This window comes from Dromaius novaehollandiae, chromosome Z (assembly GCF_036370855.1).
Source record: "Dromaius novaehollandiae isolate bDroNov1 chromosome Z, bDroNov1.hap1, whole genome shotgun sequence".
In the NCBI taxonomy this organism is placed as follows: Eukaryota; Metazoa; Chordata; class Aves; order Casuariiformes; family Dromaiidae; genus Dromaius; species Dromaius novaehollandiae.
Genome location: NC_088132.1, coordinates 72,310,130 through 72,330,401, shown reverse-complemented (window position 1 = coordinate 72,330,401; position 20,272 = coordinate 72,310,130). Strand labels below are relative to the sequence as shown.

The following is a 20,272-nucleotide window of genomic DNA, read 5'->3' as shown; positions in this document are numbered from 1 at the left end:
CCCTCCACAAATTGTTTCTCCAGCTCAAACAGCAGCCATTCTCCTCTCCTGAATTCACTCCTTTCCTAAGATAACTCTATTCGCCCACCAGGTAAGAGTTTTGCCCTTCTGCAAATGCTGACAACAAACTAGAGTACTGTATGTAATCATGCTTTGCTGAAAATACCTCAACACCAAAAGGCTCCCAAAAATAAAAGTAATGCAAACATTTGAGGCAAGAACCAAGATAAGGGACCCAAGACCATCAGAAGGGCTGTGGGTTTTGCCTCCCTCCCACTGCTAAATTCATCCTGGAAGATCATACAGTTCTGTATATGGAATATTGTTTTAAGACTCAAAATAGTTTACTCATCCACCTCTTCACTGTTCCAGAAAATTTAAGTCTATTCTGCATAACTTCTAGATTGAGATTTATGCAAAACCTAGCTTTTCTCAAGTGAGTACCAGGCAGTAAGTACTGCATATGAAGTTTCCAGCTAAAGACTGGAATAAAGGGAATCTCTGATGACAGAGAAGTAACCCATCATAAGACAGCTACTGCTGAAGGTGTTTTGCTGCCTCCTAGAAGAACCTTGTGTTTTGAGCATGAATAGAAAGAAAAAAGCTTTAAACAGAGCAAGGGATCAGGAGGCTGAGCTGGCAGTGACATACAGCCCTGCATTCCACTAGGGTATACATTAATAACCAAGCATTTTCACTGCAGGGAATGCTGTCCTGAATCTAAGTCAAACAGCCAAAGTACACTTGCTGCTCTTAAGAAGATATGGGTGAGGCAGAGGTGTGCACACCTCATGCACGCACATGACCCAACACTTTCTAGCCACTGTAAAAGCTATTACTGTATTACTCTACCAAACTTCAAGAACAGTTTTGTCAGTCTTGCATGTCCTCTTCAAGAAATATCCAAAGTGGTATGATTTTTGAGTGCGATTTGTGCTAATGCTGTTTTTATACAGAAGCCAGCAGTTTGTTATCTACAACAAAAACTAGATGTTTTTCCCCTTTGTACTCCATTATTTACTGTGCCCATCTCCCAATCCATGTGCAATACATTTCGCAATACATTTGGTTTGAGAAACACTCAGGTGCAGTAACTAATTTCAACAAATTGCCTAGTTTAATATGGTAAGAACATACACCTCCCCATCAAATGAAGGGGCCACTTCACAAGACAAATACATTGCCAAGACCAAAATAGCCAGTGTTTAACACCCCCCCCACCCACTGATGTTTAGCAGGCACTCTGAGGCCACCTTAGGGAAGGGCGACTTCCCACAGTTACCCTATTACCTTGCACTGACTTTCTCTCTTCCTTGGCTTGACAGCACCTGTCCAATAGCACAGCCAAGACTTTTGCACAGCCTCCTCCCACAAACAGTCTTTAAATAGCCAGCATATAACTAGAATACCTCTGTCACAGCAGATTGTCACTTCGCAGAATGAGCTTAAACATACATTCTTATTTCAAGACAAATAGGTCAAAGTATATTTTATTGAAAGTCTCCAAACAGCCCACTAGAGAAATAACAGCATTTTTAAAAGAACTGTAAAGCTTCTAGCTTGCATTCAGTGTAAAAACTTGGAGGTATAAACAGAAGCCTGGAGTAAAAATATTAAGTACATTTCCAATCCCATAGTGCAGAAAACCCATAACAATGGCATTTATTCTACATTAGAAGTGTTCCCATGTTCAGTTCCACATATGTCTCTCTTCTATATAAACTTTGATAACTTATGTACAAATAAGATGTCCAACATCTGTTCTTTAATATAAATACATTATCTTCATGACTGAAACATTACAACAGTTTTGATCAAAAGTATAGAAAAATCCATTTAACAGTTTTTCCAATGGCAGTGCTTGAAAAAAAAAAAAACCACCTTAGAATGATAGGTATTTCTTCCCCATAACACATTGCTCATATCACATGCAAAGTATTACTGCATATGAGTCACTTGAGTTATAGTAATAAAGTCTGAAGGACAAGTGCAGGACAGCCCATTCTAGCAAGCGTTAGTTATACACCACATGTATCATGGAAGTAGAAGTATGTACTAGCATTTTTTTTTTAAATGAAAACGCTATGAACTTAAATATTGTCCTTTCACTACCAAGACTTAAGGCAATCAAGAGTTGAGAAGCTTCAGTTTGGCATTGAGTTGCACTGAGCTACCCCCCTCCTTTAATACATTTAACAGATTAATATTTATTTTTAGAGGACTGCAGATAGCTTTTTGCTATACATATCAACTATAATTCAGTGTGAAGTGACTGATTCAGTAACCTAGTTTAATATCCCTGATTACAATGAGCTGATCCAATTTAAGTGACAGTTTCTATCACCTAAGTCTTCCAGCATGGATTTTTAAATTTGTACTAGAGTACAGAGAAAACATTCAATTTCTACCCTCTCAAAACAACTATTTTATGACTTGCATCCATTCTTGGGGTATTGTAGATTTATAAGCATTCAAAATAGATTTGACAGAGTAAGACTCAACATTACAAAGGACAACTATTTGCAGTAAAAATATTTTTTATATATAAACATACACACACACAGTAGATCAAAAAGTTGTCAGGCATTTCTTTATGGCTTTTTTCACTGAGGTACTGCTATAACATCCAGCAACAGGATGCAAGCATTCATATGGTATATGAAAGCCACACTCATGAGCTATACCACCAACTCATGACAAGTGGCAATAAACTGCAAATCCAGCTTCTCTGCAGGATTACAAAACTCTTTCCCCTTCTGTGTGGAGGGTCTCAGTGCAAGCTATAGAAAGCCTCAAAGGCAACTGGCATCAACTGGGAGTCTAGAATGAAAATTCTCACTCCATTAAAAGGAAAAAAAGTACTCCTGGCAAATTAGAGTCTCAGTCAGGCCATTTCCTACAATTAACAGCAAACATTTGGGACTTAATATATCAAAGCAGCAAGAGAATATAGCACAACAGCCACACAGTAAGATTCAACATGTTGTTAAGCCCTTGCATCTGATCCCTACACTAAGTGCATGCAGAGGCTGAGAACAGGGAAGCTGCCATTATACTACTACACAAGGTGAAGTTCTGCAAGCCAGAGGTGAACACTGTCAGAAAAGACGAGGTTGACAAGCGCGTGACTTCAGTTCATGCCATAGTAGACAGAAAAATTATGGTGAAAACAGGTTTATTCCTCAGCTGTAAAAAGATTGCTCAAATGCACATTTAGTTACTACCTTCCCCTGTTTATTTCATATGGGGAAAGGGGAAAAAAATGCAGATGTATTAACTCCTCCTAGTGACAGTGACTTCTAATCGTAGTATTTCCAGCTCAAGGGGAAGGGTGATGTCAAGAAAATACTGATGTCTAATAGATTCCTCATGATTACTGTTGTATATGTATTTAGTATTCCACCTTTACATCAGAAAAGCATGTATTTTTTGTACAGAGTGGCCATATGGCCACTCTATCATAGACTTCTGTTTTTATTACACCTATGCTAAAAATGTGTTTTTGCAACACTTAGTGAAATGAAAGTTCAAAATATGCTCAGTTAATCATGGCTAGTTGTTTTCCAAATAAGCTTTTTTTTCTTTTAACCCCACAAACTGACTAAATAGGTTGCAGATGCTTGAGTGAGTTCCTTACATTAGGATACAGCAAAACATTTAAAACACAGACCTTAGCCACAAATAAATCATACTTTAATTTATATACACTTTATGACATATCACCACTTAGGTCAACAAATTCATCATCCCTCTTGACCAAGTCATCTTCATCTTCCAAGTCTTTCCAAGTGCTAGTGGGTAAAGCTGGCTTGACAGACTGTCTCTGAAGCAAAGCAAATGGAAACAAGGATGACAAACGAGCACAATTTCTCAGCATTGGGACAGCTTGTACATCTCGAGAAATAGCTTGACTATGTTCTTCATCCATTTTCACTTGCAAGCTCTGGACTTCCTCCATCAAGTCCAAAATCTTGGCAGCTGTGGCTATTGTACCACCACCATGAAGCTGGGCTTCAGGAATCCATCGTAAATACCGTTGAGCCCAGACTTTGATTTCCGGCCCATCAATGCAAGGTAATAGAAGACCATGATAGTCAACCGGTTTACTATGCCAGCTATCATAGAATTCTCTGAAGCTATTATGAGGTTCATCTGAAGAATTTATGAACTTGCCAATTCTTTTACCCAGAATGTTTTTAATTAAATGATCTGTTTCCTCCCTGAAAAATCCTCTCTTCGGAGAAGATTTCGTTTGTGTCAGTGGCAAAGAAAGCTGCCGTTGATGCTTTAGGAGGGGAGAAAAAAAAAGAAATAAATATACCAAAATAAATATTGATAGGACTTTAGACAACATCAAGAGGGAGGCAAATATAACTCGCATTCAGAGAGTACTTACAAAGTCACTTAGATGCAACCACCCTTTTGCTATATAGTCTAAAACTATTACTCAAATATTTAATACAAACACTTCACACAGCATAGTATTCCAAGCTACTACTTTGCTATAGTTGCATTGCAAGGAAAGTAACACTGAATAAGGCATTTGCTTTGAAAAAAAGCTTTGCATACATTTAAGTATTACACATTACTAAAATTAATTTAAGCTAGCCACACAAATTAAAGAGCACTTGATTTAGAATTTTTTAATCCAAGAGTTTCTCATTGCTTCCCAGTACATACAGGTTCTATACATAATAATGTAGATTTTGCTGGCAGTCTCAGCTGAGAATGCTTTCTATAGAACAGAATTTATCCCCTCTTACAGGGAGATTACAATGCAGAAAAACTACTCCAAAAAAGCTTTTGCTACTGAATTTGTGCTACTTTCCAGTAATGAGGTGGTCTATCCATCAACATCACTATCCTGGGCAATTAAAAAAAGCACACACCATTACACTCATCAAGATAAAATTAGGGTGCCAGTTATAAGCCTGCTATGCCTTTCAATTAGGTACTTTGTTGAACAACAAAATAAATCACTTCCAGGTGAGTTGCCACAATACACTAGATGTTAAGTCCCATATGGAAATTATCACCACACTTGCACAGAAGTACTAAGAAAAAAATCCTACATTCATGGCTGTGCACAACTAAAACAGTGATTTATAACTTGAAGGGTGCAAGTTGCACTCTTAAAACCCAGCAGTGAGATGTATATGCATTCTGTCAAGTAAATCCTAGAGCCGATGCTTCCACTGTAAGTACATTTGAAGTATGACTAGCTTCTGCAAAATGTTTTCATCATTAAAAAAAGTCAAGCAGATATCTTACTTTGAATCGGGTAGTTTTCCGTTGACTTTTATCTGGTTTTGGCTTCTCTGCGTAAAGAGGGTTGCTCAGCAAAGCCTGGGCCTTGGGCTCAAACTGCACGGACCAATCCCACACAGTAAGAAATTTGAAAGGACCACTTTGTGTCTTGAGGCTTTCACCAGTCTGCCAAAACAAACAGGTCACCATTAAGCCTGCTAGAAAGGAATCCTAACCAAGTCCAGGTGAAGTTAAGGAACCCATTTTTCCATAGAATAGCCCATAGAGTTGCAACAGCACTCTTGATTTCTGTGTATTCAATAGCTGAACAACACTATTAGCCTTCATGTCTGTATTCACTTGCATGTATATGATATGCTCTGTTACCTAAGACAATACTCCATTTCTACAGCACAATTAGGCAGCACCATTGCAAGAATGCATTTCACATGTCGAAATTGATGTGATCTGAGAAAAACAAGACATTTTAAAAACCGGGCAAATGGACAGACACTGGGATTCTTCCAGTGGTGGTGGTGGTGGGGGGTGCAGGGAGAGGGCATGAGAGTTGTATGATAAGCCTCTCCAAGACTCCGAACTGTCAGCACTGCATAACTGCTTATACTTTGATTTCAAAATCAGCACCCTAGATAAACAAAGAGACAATGATCTTTGTCTTTTTTAGGCTTTGTGCAGCCTTGCAGAGAATACCTCCACTATTTCCAGCTTTTCAGACTAGGGAGACACATGAACCAAGGGTAAATCAGCAAGTTCCTTTTAGGTTAAGGACCTTAATTTTCATCTAAACTCAAAAAATGTGAGCCTATAGCCACACACTTGAGCTAATACATTCCCAAGTTATCTCCCTTTTGTGGAATGAAGCAAGTAATTTGATTTCCCACATCACATGTTGGCTCAGAAGGCCTGAAATTGACTCCTTACATTGGAAGTCGCTCGCCTTCACCTTGAAGGCATCATCCTTCATGTACAGCTAGCGAATTTAAGCATCCCTTACTCCTTGGTCAAAACTGCTCTCCAACACATTGCATCCCCAAAATAAACCCTTACCGTATTAGTGTCTTTTTGATGTTGTGAGTTGAAGAAGAAAGTGCTAAAAATAGGTACATAAAGGCTGTCTGACAAGACAGTTAAGTAAGTTTCTGTGAACTCAAATGCTGGAGGATACTGTTGAACCAACTGCCAAACACAGTTTAACAGGAGCAGAAAAACAGGAGCCTAAATAAAGAAAATACTGCATCAGTGTCAAGAAAAATATTCTATCATGCAAGCCATGTACTCACAGTATGTGTCCCCAAATACAAATCTCAAAGCATTCTGGTAAGATACAGAATTGCTGTATGTAACTTTAGCTGAACTCTGAAAAAGTCTGAGCTATCCCTTGTCAATAGTCTTTTTTCTCCTGAACACAGTTGTTCAAGAAGATGAATGCTTTCTAACCTGAAATTGCACATATTAACTTGCTATGAAAACTGCAAGTCTGCAGTCTTTTGAAGTTAGCAAAGCAGGCTAGATTAGTTCCGATCAGGAATCTCTATAATCACTTTACAGCTATGATATTCATTCTGTATACCAATCTGATTTATTCCCAGAACAAAAGTGTACATGAGACTGCAGCTTCAGCAATATTGTACAAAACTAAACTCCAGATGCAACAAGAATGTGCAGTTTACTTGTATTACTGCCATGGTCATTACAATTTAATAAAGTTTAAAAGGACAAGAGAAGTAAGTCTTTCAAAAGAGCCCTAAAGAATGAATAGGAAATTATGTTTTTTTCTTTTTAATTACCAAGACATGGTTGAACTCTAAACAAAAATAGTGACACTGTACAAAACATCAACCCATGAAGCAAAACAAAGATCCTCAGGAAAATTAGATTTTCTGGACTGACATCCAAGTCCATCTTAATACTTAGTAAGCTTTTAAATAGTATGTAAAGAAATTAAAGAAGTAGTACCTCCTCTTTGTCATTTTTATGCAAGTGGTTGCAACGATCCAAAAAGCCATGGCCTCCAGTTACCCACTCCTTCTGAATAAGGCTCTGAAATCCTGACTTTGTTCTGCTGTATGAATCCATCATCACTTGAACCAGACTGGAGATTACACAGCACAGATCAGTAGCACTCTCTTCTACAGAGGAGAAGAAAAAAAAAAACACATTGCTTCCCTGCCCCAAAGTTTTAGGAATGACATAGAAGTATTGCTAGTTTTGGCTAAATAAACAAAATTGTACTTCACATTTATAGAGAAGCACACAATTTCTTACAAGTGGTATAGCAGAGAGAAATGTTTCCAATACTTGCTTTTGTAAAAACTGAAGTTTATTGTACACTTTTACCAGGATAATACTTTGACAATAAAACATCAGAAGGAAACACCTACTACTGCTATAACTTTGACCCCTGCTCCCTCTGGTCTCCCACAATGCACCTACTGCCCCTTCTGCCCTATGCTAGCAGGCCAGTGATCCACCCCTACCCTTCCTATCCTGCACATGCCTCTTCATGAGGTGTGACTGGGACTTAAAGTATCTTAAAACATGTCCAAGGGACCTGAGGTAAGGAGTGCGTGGCAGCACTGAAACTGCCTCCTTATGCAACATGCACTCTCCACCCTTCAGATGCCTTCTGGGAAGCATCTTCTCCCCACACTAAGCTTCTCAAATGGCAGTATGTGTGTCTGTGGAGAGCCTAAATCAGTAATCTGAAAACAGGTTAAAGGTTAACATTAAGTTTGTTTCTCCATTTGATCACTGTGCCCAAACGAGGACAAACTGTTCAAGATGTATACAAAAGCATCTTCTTTCATGTATTTTTAATAAAGGCACTATGTACTACTCTGTCGCTAGAACCAAAATTAAGACATCTTTTCAGAGATTTCTTGAAAAACAACAATTTTAAGTATAGCAAAAGGTCCAGGAGGCCTTTAATAAAATGATTTAGGAGACAGGAATGTATAAGAGGTAACAAGACTCACATGCAAATTCATCACTAGCTTTCAAATTCACATCACCCTCTTAGTCTGGGACTATACTTACCAAGTTAAGAAAGCAATTCCAGGAGTGTACAAGGCTTAAGTACTTAAAAGTACCAATGCTTATGAATTTTAGCAGCCTCTATCATAATTAAACTGACAGCTTAGGCTACATTTAGAGAGTAAAAAGAATATATAAAAAATAAGAAACTCATGAAATTCTTACCTATAAGGAGAACATTTGTATGCTGTCTTTCCAGACATTCAGCAACTTCAATTGCTTTCTTCAAGAATCGCCTATTGTGGTATAAGGAAAAATAAGTGGACATTTTAACAGCATTTTTACAGTTAAGTTTCTCTCATTGGTTTTCCCTAAAAGGAGTTGGAACTTCATACTACTGAGGCTTGACTAGTCTTTCAAAATGACTATGAAAACATGCTCAACTTGCGTAAATGAGAGATCATTTAGTTTCAAGAGCAAACTTTCAAAAGGTATCTTTATTTGGCAATCAGCCTTGCATTTCCAGTTATCTCTGTACAATCATAATACAATATTTTATTCTGGACCAGTACCAGCCACCACACAAACTGCTACCATTGCTTATGTCCAGATCTCTATCTTGGGAAGAATCAATATCACCACACTTATTTTTCTAATCTCCTATACAGTATATTTCTCCTGCAATATGTTTTTGAGGGGCAGAGGGAAGAAAAAGCAATCTGATTGTGTAAACATGGAGACAAAATTTATTCAAAAGATTATCACACAAGGATGACCAAGTGGGATTAAAGATCCCACACACAAAGCCATGCGTCAAGTAGTTGGTTTCTAGTCCTAACTCTTCATAAAGTTGGTATTTTCAGCAAAAGCTTGCACACAAACTAGGATTTTTGCAGCTACTTAGGTCATTAAAAAAAGTTGATAGTTTATTCCACAAGCATGGAGTTGTCAGATTCTTTGTTCTAGCATCTAGACTAGCTGAAGAGGAATTTCTACTGACTGCGAGAGCCAAGAATAGGCTGATTCAGGAAGTAACGGGATTCACATATGGAAATGACCAGTCTCAAAACAAAGCAAAGACAAGAACTTGGACTGATATTTACTTTTAATTACTTATAATTGTAGTTATGTCACCGCTTTCCTCAACATTTGACCTTCACTAGAACCTCCCTCTCATTCAGCTTATTTGTGAACTCCAAAATAAGGAATGAATAACAGTATGGTAACATTTGTTGATAGTTATTCAGAATAGAAAGAACTAAAGCTGACTGCAGAAGACTGAAGAAGCTCTTCCCAACAGCAAGCTGATCGCATAATAAACTGACAGATAATTCAGCTAGTACAAAGCAAAACTGAAGACAAAAAATAACTTCAATATTTCACTACAATAAGCCTTAAGTTAGCCAATACCATGCCAAGACTTACTCACTGTGGACTGCTGAGAGAAGAAAAAAGAACTTGAGGAACAATCAGTAGAGGAAGGGGACAAAACTGAGAACAACTGTCATTTTATAAATCTGTGGTGGGCTAACATCTTGAGTACTGCAGTTCATCCCGTCCTAAAGGATATTATAGGAGTACAGAGAAGAATGGCAAGGCTAGTCAGAGACATGAAATAGGTTTCATGCAAGAAACAAATAGGATTCTTCAGTTTGGAAAGAAGGTGACTAAGAACAGGAGGGAAATTACTGGATGACTTTAATAGGTTTGCTGGAAGAGTTTTAATCAGAGTGATCTGCTGCTTCTCACATCTTTTAACATGGGAAGCTTAACACAATTCTGCCTGTAAAAATACAGGCTCAAGTTGTGGAAATAAAAGATATAAATGGGATAAGTCCATCTTATTTTCTTTCTTAATGGAAGTGAAGAATGCCTTTGTGTTTCAAGAAAATAGCTACAAAACCCACTACAAATTCATTTAGTAATTTGAAGCCCAGAAAATTATATGTAGCAAACCTGATGATCTCTAGCCAGTTTGTGCTTTCCAACAATGAAAACCATTTCACATCAGTAGCCCAGAAGTCTGCATTGTTATCTGCAAAAAACAAAAGTTTAGCTTGTTCACATATACACAGTGCTGAATTGTTACTACAGCCATCTGTTGTATTAGCCTTCAAGTATGAAGAGTTTTGAAACAACCAATACTAAGGAGTCAATCCTAATCACTGTTTAAGTGGACACCCTCTTTATGCTTAAGATAGGAAGCAAAGTAGTCTTACCAATACCAATAAAGCTTTGTAGCAGAATTGGCTTTTTTAAAAAGTATGCTGTAGGTTCAGTAGCCACACCAAGAAGTCTGTTTGTCAACAGCGGAAAAAGTTTAATCACAGGAGATGAATTCTTACTTCTGAGATCCAGTTGTCTCAACTTTAAAGCACATTCTGTATGAAGCTCAACCTAAGGAGGCTGGATTTTGAAAGTTATTGCCATTGGAGCTGGAAACATGAATGGTTTTAAAAGGGGGCCAGATAAATTTATATGGTATAAGACTACTTGGAAAAAAGTTTTAGACAGCTTTCATCAACTGCTAAGAAAAAAAACCATCAAAAAAGGGAATCAAGACAACCAAGGAAGCCAGTGCAACACCTCTAAGTTGCTACACTTATGAATTTCACTAGGCATTGGGATTTTTATAACTGGTAAAATGCAGTCTCAGTCTCTTACTCTTACTTCTATTAAAGCCAGTATTCAGAAACTGGAAGGCTTTCATAAGCTGATGTGGTCCACTAAAACCAGACTAGATCTTTCCTGCATAAGCTACCAGCCTGGAAGCCCAAGGTACAATCTTACTACAACAGAAGAGTTTGAGGTATGCAACGCTTCCCTCTGTTCTTGAGCTTCCATCCTCCATGCTTCTGCGTAACTTCCTATTTTCACCTCTCAAAGTCTATCCATACACTTCAGCTATTTACTCCCAACACATACTCACTTCCATCTTGTCTTCTACAGCTCTCACCTAGGATCCTTAAGTGCACAGGTGTATCTGGATTGACTGTGCGTGTAACTGTTCTGCCTCCTTGCTTACTCCCCCCCTCATTCTGTTCACATTTAAAATGCTTCTTTTCCCAATTCATTTCACCTGGGCCATAGAAACTAGTTGTCTTCTGCACCTTAAGCAGTAGAGCACATCTTCAAAGTTCCCTAGTCATTCTGTTCACATTAGATGTAGCCTTCTCCAATCCTTCCCAATTAACTTCCCCAAATTCACTGTCTGACCTTTAAGTAGAAGGCCTTTCACATATCAGGCTCCCCAATTCATGCTCTTTCCATTCAATTTTAAGAATTTCTCCTCACACCCAAATCTCATGTTCTGTAGCTTATCACCACCATTCAGAGGTCATCTATCCACTCTGAACCAAGGCAAGATTATAGTATCAGTTTCTAGTCATAACACAAAAGCCAAGAAAACTAAGAACACCCCACACCTCACAATATAATCAAGGAAAAGGGGTCTGTCTTTCCTGCCTGTAGGAAGATCAGGTTCCCCACCCTGCCATGTGATCACATTCATATTCCTCACTGAAGTGTTCTTTAGCCCTTTTCCATTACAGAGAACTGCTTGGTTAGGCAGTTATCTCCCAGCCAAAGTTAATTTCAAGTCAAACTGGAAACTAAAAAAAGACATTTTCTGCTTGTTTTACCATTTAATGGTGGTATTTTGCTTAAGAACATTACAATAGAGATGGAGCTTTCCCTTCCTCCCTACTTTTAGGGCATTAAAGAAATACTCCAGTAGCATTTAAGGACCCAAAAAGGGCTTTAAAGCCTCATTTAAGGCATGTGGAGAACTGGCATACACTGAGACTTGTGATCCATCCAGCAAAACAAGTAAGCTACCTTTGCAACACTTTAAAGAATAAGAGGAGTAAAATTTAGCTTTCCCATCAAAATCCTCCTTCAGGCAGCAACCTATGGTTGCTATCTGCTTCATTTAAAGGTTTTTATAACTGAAACTTCCTTTGAGTTCAGACATATTCAGGAGATGTAACTTACATTTAAAGTTACTTAGATCAAATCAGGTAGGCATGTGAAGAACAGAAGTAGTAGTTAATGGGTTAAGACTTTGAAAAATAATAGTAAGTCTGAATTCCTGTAAGGTTTTAATACACCTGCAAAAAATTATCTGAATAGTTCTCAGACTGCTAGCATGTAGTGCTGTATTTAGTGAGCTGCTGTCTATTAACAAAGCTCATTTAAAAAGCTGTAAGAAAAAGTATGCTGGAATGCAGTTTTAACATATTCTTAGTTCCAAACAATGTAAGATACTCAGACATTTATAACTTTTAAATATACAACATTTAATGACTGATGTTTAAAGAACTTAAGTTCAGCCCTCACCTTCTTCCCCCAACTAAAGAAGGGTAAATTACTAAAACACACAAAACTATAGTAAGTATGAAAGATTCATTGCAGATCTAACAGCGTTAATTTCTAGGCAAAAAAAGCTCAATGTGAAACTCAGCCAAATACCCCATATATCCTGGACTTCTCTTCAGAGTGTCACTGAAATCTTTACTGCAAATTTACCAGAAGCTATTCACACTAAATTGCAATCAATATCAACTTATCAGCTAAATTCCATTAAAAAAAACCCACAGAACTTAATAGAGCGTGCAGGCTATGCTACAAAAGTTAATTTCTCACTGATGACCAGTTCTATCATGTGCAACATCAGTAGCCTTGAGTGAACTGCGGCCAATGTTCAGCATGTCACAAGATAGGGTACTGCAACACTTGCACCCATGTTATATTGTAAAGGACCCACTTTCCAAGATAGGCCACTGTGCTTATGCAGTTGGACCCTTTTCTTCCCAGAGGTACTGTTTCATGACAAAATAGGTAAGGTGTTACAAAAGAGCTTGAAAACCTAGATTACACTTGCACATGGCTCCCATTTTTATTCCTTTCAAGAGGACTTGTTATTTACTGTAGTTATGTTAGCTCTGCAATGAGAGTGACAATTTTAAGCAAGTTCACACTTCAGATGTTTTGAAGTGCAGCTGGTTCATAACAAGAATTAGGGCAAAAATCAATTAGCATTTAGTCTCAACTCTTGACACAGCCCAAAGGCTTAACAATTAATATTCAACTTAAATGAACCAGGCAAGATTGAAAATCTCACATGATAGTTCAAATGCAGCTAATGTATAACTCACATTTCAACTCCAGTAATTGCTCTAACTCTTCGAAAACCACTTTCTGATAATGTCTTGCTAAACTGTCCCAGTAAGTTTGAAAACTACACAACTCCATTAATACATGAGTAATAAGCACAGCCTTCAGTTAAATGTTTAGAAGACTGCTTTTAAACTACAATCAAAAGCAAAACACCAATACAAACAAGAACTGCATTCATGAGACAAAACTCAGCATTGTTTTGTATCTCAGTCACTTTAGAGACTAAGGACTATTTTAAAGTTACTTACCTATCAAAAACAGCTGTTTAAATCTTGTGTATGCAATCTGGATATCTTGCAGAGATGGAAGGCTGCTGGACAGGTCATCCATTTTCAGGAGCTCATAAGGAGGTTTACTAATTGTCTTATAGATTCTAAATTGAATTATCAAGAGATTAAGCCTTCTGCTTCACACAGAAATACTATTATCACTGGAAACAAAGTTAGCATGCATGATTTGGGAAACAGCTATAAGACTAAGAAATATACACACTGAAAACCTAATTTTCTCCATGCATTTTAAAATACTGGCAAGAAGCTTGCCTACAAGCTTTGAACAAGTTTTGCTGCTCTTAACTGTTACACTGATATAAAAGATACAATGTTTGTGCATATTTGCAGAGCTTTATAAATATTACAAAGGTTACTCAGTTTTGTATTATTGCTTCTTTAATAGGTATCATCTTCACAGAGGTGAATCCAGAGAAAAGGGATGCACAGAAACAGCCAAACCTTCCAACGCACTTTGAATTTTTGTTGACTTTTACCAACTGAATTGCATTCTGACACTTAGCTGCCAGGTCTGCTCATAAAACACATGAATAAAGGAGAGCAGAAATAATTTGGACTCAAACAAGAGTACACCTCCCCCTGTACTTCCCTACGCTGCGTATCTGCTAATTTTTCCCCTCAGAGATGGGAAAGCAGGGGGGAGGTGGAGATTAACCTGGGCTAGATGAACCTTTGGTCTGGATCCAGAACATCCTCTCATTTTAAGACTCCAGAGGCTGTCTATGAGTCAAGTACTCAGACAAACATCACCCCAGAGGAGCATCAGCTTAGTAAACTGCTCCATGGTCATGCTAGCTTTTTATTGTTAAGATTTGGGAAAAGCTGCTCTAGCTTATACTTCAGAGTGAAGCCTTGCAGGCACTTGGCCAATACAGGACAAAGCAATTTGTTTGCTGTACTTTGTAACACAGAAGCCTGCTTTAAGTGAGAATTACAGGAGTCTACTTCAGAAATGCTGATCATTAGACCTACTCGAGGATGCATCAGATCTTTTTCAAATGGAATGAAATCATTTATAAACTATGACACTTGTTCCAAACTGAAATGAGCAGTTTATGCCAGAAGATCAGGCTCCACACAAACCTCTTCAACAAGAAAAGCTGTCAACAGCACATTATGCTGTGTGGTTAAGAGTTCAGATTACCATTACAATAGCATGTTAACAAACCCTTATGCACAATTTGTAGACATATTTTTAAACATTAGTGGTTAACCACTAGCACTCCAACAAAAACATAGCCAGCAAGTTCTGATGGCCAAAGACAAGGGCCCAGAATATCAGTTAATATCTTGTTAAAGCTTACTGCTAGTTTTTCTTACTTTCACATTTTGAAATAGCATTATAAAAAAAGCCATAAATCATGTGAACATCCTCATTTCAAAGGGGAAATGTTAGAGAATCTGCAGGAAGGGTTAAATGCTTTTCCCATGCAAGTATATTTAACTTAAAACCTTTTTTTTGTTTGTTTTTTAAAGTGCCTAATTAAGCTACCATCTATCCCTTCCGTGCAGTTAACAGACTCTGAAGAACAAAGAGCTAATAGTGAAGCAATATGATGTGTATATACTGATCCAAACTAATCTATTTTGCTACTGCTGAAAAAAAAACCTCTCCAGAACTCTAAGTAGGTAAACTAGAAAAAGCAACAGCAAGTCATTGCTGCAACTCCCAGCTAGGCAGCTGTGCTCTTCCCCTTGTGTTAGCTTTGACGTTTTTCAAGACTTCTGCTTGGCTCTCTAACTCAGCTGAAACAATGTACTGTCTGCCACTACACCTGAAAGCAGCAGTAGTGAACTGCTAGATTGTCTCAGCCATTTCAGGTCACTTCGGATTATACAAGATCATACAAGGACAGAAGTTTAGTTCTGAGAGAGCAGCTAAGCTTACAGAAAGATTTAAATCTCAGCTTGCAAATTATGTTTAGCAACAAAAAGCCTGGACTTCACTTGCTTGCAAACACAGTTGAACCCTTCAGTTAATGATACTTTCACTGCAGTTAAGACCTACACAGTTTGGAGCTGCTTTACTTAGAAATAAGCCAATTTCCCCCACCTATCCACAGTAGGTACAGATTGATCTAGTACATATATTTTCCACAAATAAGTCTTCAGTGAGGTTACAGTCCTGCAAGATTGACCAATGATGCAGTCAGGCCAAGGGCTTAAAGCAATACCACTATAAAAACTACTTTTAGATCTAGAACTCGTTTCCTGATGCGTGCAAGCTTAAAGACATAGCATATATGGAAAAAGAGAAGCAAGGTCCATACCAAGCAAAGTGTTGTGGACAGAATAGCTATTACTGACCCATCCAAGAAGGCTTTTTGCATTTGTGAAGTGCTGTCATCCTGTTCTTTGGGAAATGCAGACATTTTGAGAAGAGCAGCCCCATTATGGCAAGACCAACACCAAATCTGCAGAAAGATATTTATCAAGTAATAATTGGTCAACTGTCCTGTACAAAGCATTTGCTGAGATTGACTAAGTCCTTACAGTAGATTTCTCCATGCTATGCTTTGTGGAATTTTTGGTGTACCCAGTGAACCCATTGGTAGCAAACCTGTACATCTGCACCAAAACTAAATGCCTCAGTACACTGTTATCAGCTGCAAACTTTAAGCAGAGCTCTATGCAGACAGAACACATAAGATGCCAGATTATATCAAAACACTAGTTTCTCAACTCTGCTGACAGGTGAAAAAATTGATCAAAATGGCTACTGCCAAATTATGCTAGAGATGTGCCGAAGTCAGCTCCTTTAAGTGGCTTTTATAAAGTACCCATCAGTTTCTCCACACAGACATACTTAGTGGTGTTTTTCTTATATTTCAGCCTCAAGGTAACTCTCAAAATACACTGTCATGCCTTCCCAAATGAGCTATGCATAAGTCAGTGTCATCTAGGCATACAAAATATAAGATATTAAACAAGAACTCCACAACTAAACCAGACTGAGGACTGACTTGCTACAACAAACACCTGCAACTACAAAGCTCCTCATCTCCTTTATACTTGCTAAGGATTTGTTGAGTCACATCATCTGCTTGCAGCTTTCAAGCAGACCTTTAAACTTGCTTCAAAACTTAAGGTCAGCATCCCTTTCATCAGGAAAATTACAGAAGCCAAATTAGGACTCAGGCACCTATATACATCCTTGTTTCTCTCCAATAACTGCCAAAAGAATCAGTAAGTTTAGTCTGAGGCTACTCATGGAGAAGAGAAATGAATCCAGGGTGGCTTCCACTTCCTAGGATAAGTCTATAGTTTGCAGACAGGTTACAAAACCTAGTAAGAAAGTTAAAGTTCTGTGCTACCAACTTATACTAGTCAAGAGGCATACCTCAGAAGGATGCAGAAACCATACAACCACCATCAAGGGTGAAAGAAATGGCTATATTGTCACCTCACTTCTACCTCAAACAGACTTCATATAGCCAAGCTTATTTTGACACTAGCTTCCCAAGCTTAAAAAAACACCACACTTCTACTCCTACGTAACAGACACCGTAAGCTGTCATGTTGACTATGTGAGAACAAGTCAACCAAACTACTTTCAACTTCACTGTCTGAAAGGCCAAATTAGGCAGGACAATATCTTCACCAAGGACCAATTAAATTAAGAACATGAAATGCACACTGTTTTCATTGGCAAATTTGATAGACACTCAGCAACTAAGGTAAAGTGTCATAAATGATTTCTTTGCTCTTTGTTCCTACATTGTCTTACCAGTTCATAGACTGCAGTGCTACGTAGGAAGTCAAAGCCACTTTGCTGCAGGGAGCAGAAGAGCATATTTAATTTCATTTTCCATTAAGACTGGTAGAACTAGTTTTTCAGTTGGGCTACTTGGCTTTGCAAGAATACTGCATCACCACCACCTTACTATTACTGATACCCAAGCTAGCTAATTGGAGGTTTTCACCTAGATCCACACATGCATAGTCTTCAACTCAGTTTCTAAATAGCATTTCAAGCCCTACATCCCATATCACCTAGATGCTCAGATACTCAGTCTCATTAAAGATGCAGATGGAAAGACATACTAGTAGCATATGCAACTATAGGACATTAGACATTTGATAAGTAAATGGGGGCTGTGAACCAATAAGCCATGTATTTTGCTTTACACTGTTTAGGGAAATACAGGAAAACTGTGTGTGCCTCTCCTTCCAACATCTATTTCTCCTTCTACAGATTTAGTGTACTGTGTATCAACTGTTAAAAACAAATTTAAGTTAAAATGCAATAACATCTAAAACACCAGCTGAAGTTTGGCCTTCTCTGTAACATTTCCCATTATCCTTCCACAGCGCATATATACTTACAGGAATGCCTCTGCCTTGGAACTTCAAGATACTCTCTTCAGAGACACATATAGGAACAACAAAATACAAAGGCAACCTAAGATGACAAAAAGCTTCTTTTACTTGAGAGCTGAACAAAGAACAGTCTCCATGCTCCTTGTAATGATGGCAAGTGTTCTAGCCCACATGCTAATTATATATTCACTCTTATAGCTACAGAAATCTTTCCCACTAGGTAATTATGTTATCCTCAAAACCCTCCCTCTATTTTCAGTTAGATAAGGTTTTCTTTCCCCATTCTTGAGCTGTTCACTATTTTTAATGCAACATTCTCCTGCCTTTCCAATGCTGCAATTAAGTCCCACATTTAACTGTAACATCCGAGACTGATCTTTAAAACTGCTTTGGTTCTCTCAGGCTCTCAGCAGTTTCAAAGATACCCTTACAATATCAGACAATCAATTTTGTTTCCATGCCTTGTAAGTATTTTGCATCAAAATTAAAGAATATCATTTAGTGTAACTCAGTTCCTATTATCAGCCAGCACTACCTACATTCAAGGCCCACAGAAGCAACTACATACTTAACCTCAGCTTGGGTCTCTAATACAGTTCTACAATTAATAGTTAAAATTTAGTTCTATTTTTAAACCTTGTTTTCAAGGTCTTTCAGAATTGGTTATTAAACATGGGTACTACACAAAGCCTTGTGTACCTCTGAAAGATCACTGATACCACTTGGTGAATGTGACAAAACTATGCATCTCTACTCTTCCACTAAAGAAGATGCAATTTAACTTCCATTAGCACTTTTGCAGATATACCTTAAACCAGTTATTTTTATTACAAAAAAGCATGAGTAACTCAGCTGCATGTAACTTGGAGTTTTGTCAGAGTAAAAGTACAGGACTAGCAAAAATTCACCCTGACTAATAAAGCTATGTCACAGTGTGCCTACTAGACCCACATATTTCCTGTACCATTTAAGGTGGTATTCTCCATCTTGAAAGATATTCAAAACTTGACTGACCAAGGCCCTGAGCAATCTAATCTAATGTTGAAGTTAGCCTAGCTTGAGCAGGGCAGTGGAGAAGATGACCTCCTGAGGTCCCAAGCCAAGTTTTTCTATTAAAAAAATAGAAACTAGTATCCACAAAGGAGTATAGTGCTACCTTAAATGCTGAGCATTAATTTTTACAGATACTAATGAGATATATATCAAGAGTTTACTATTAGCCAGGACAAGCTTACTTTTCAGAGACTCTGTAGCCTTCATTGGTGACTACTGCTTTATATTTCACATTCCCTTTAGTCCGTTCCAACTCATCACGCCAGTCCTCAAGAGTATCAAACATCACAGTTTGGTTTCTTCCATCTGTCAGACATCAGTTACATTAGTTTTGCAGAGTATTAGTTACTTGCTAACATGAAAGTATGCCTAATGAAAAGTAACCACTTAAAGGTAAGTAAACAAAAATTCCTGTGTACAGAGTCTTGAACCTAAGATAAAATACATTTGTACAACACATTGCTTCCATCCGATCTCTAATGTTTTCCATCAACTATTGCTTCCACTAATAATTTCAAGAAAAGCTTCTCCTACAGACACTAACTAGGCCTTATGGAACTTCCACACAGTTCTTCACATCTAGCCTAAAACTCCACATACTCTATAGCAAATAGCTGTGTACACTGGTGTAGCTGACTGGCATCTGATTATACACACTTAAGGGTGGAACTGGCAACCATACAAGAAGTCTCTCTGCAATTCAGATATCCCATTTTATTTAATGCTTATGCTTTCATCATGGATAAGAGTTCTGCACTGAACAGAACATTTCAGGCACTTGATAAGAATGGAAAGTTGATTAAGGTCTCAGTCTTCTCAAGTGAGATTTTTCTCCTGTATTTCCATTTAGCAATCTCAACAACAATTATGACATCAGGTTAATTTAGCCACACATATCAAAACCATATAATTCATGAAGTCAATAGCTTTAGACACTGATCGTAATTAAGTATCCTACAGTATCAGCTGATGCTGAAAAAACAAAGAGCTAGAGTTTCCATGGAAGATACAACAGCAAGTTTAAACTTTCCACAGTGAGAAGATATGGTAGATGAAGAATGTACAGCTGGAAATACAGAATGATGTTGCAGAGTTGTAAGGGACAAGTTCAGATCTGAAGGACAGACTATAAAAGACAAGATCAGTTGTTGAAGTCTACTTGGTTTGCTCTGTAGAAAGCTCAAAGAATA

The 20,272-nt window shown here is 37.9% G+C and overlaps 1 protein-coding gene across 4 annotated transcripts in view; it reads right to left on the bottom strand.

Annotated features, from left to right (window-relative positions):
• Positions 1-1,474: 1,474 nt before the first annotated feature.
• The window catches only part of LOC112982189 (myotubularin-related protein 12), a 34,455-nt gene continuing 15,657 nt past the window's right edge, over positions 1,475-20,272 (bottom strand). For all 4 annotated transcript variants that reach the window (XM_064502525.1, XM_064502524.1, XM_064502526.1 and 1 more), the window contains 10 exons: positions 19,265-19,388; positions 18,036-18,111; positions 16,017-16,123; positions 13,668-13,792; positions 10,198-10,276; positions 8,467-8,537; positions 7,225-7,397; positions 6,316-6,483; positions 5,272-5,433; positions 1,475-4,285 (listed from right to left, as the gene is read on the bottom strand). In XM_064502525.1, the coding sequence (XP_064358595.1) occupies positions 3,710-4,285; positions 5,272-5,433; positions 6,316-6,483; positions 7,225-7,397; positions 8,467-8,537; positions 10,198-10,276; positions 13,668-13,792; positions 16,017-16,123; positions 18,036-18,111; positions 19,265-19,388 (1,661 nt within the window). In that variant the 3' untranslated portion in view covers positions 1,475-3,709. The remainder of the gene's footprint in view (positions 4,286-5,271; positions 5,434-6,315; positions 6,484-7,224; positions 7,398-8,466; positions 8,538-10,197; positions 10,277-13,667; positions 13,793-16,016; positions 16,124-18,035; positions 18,112-19,264; positions 19,389-20,272) is intronic.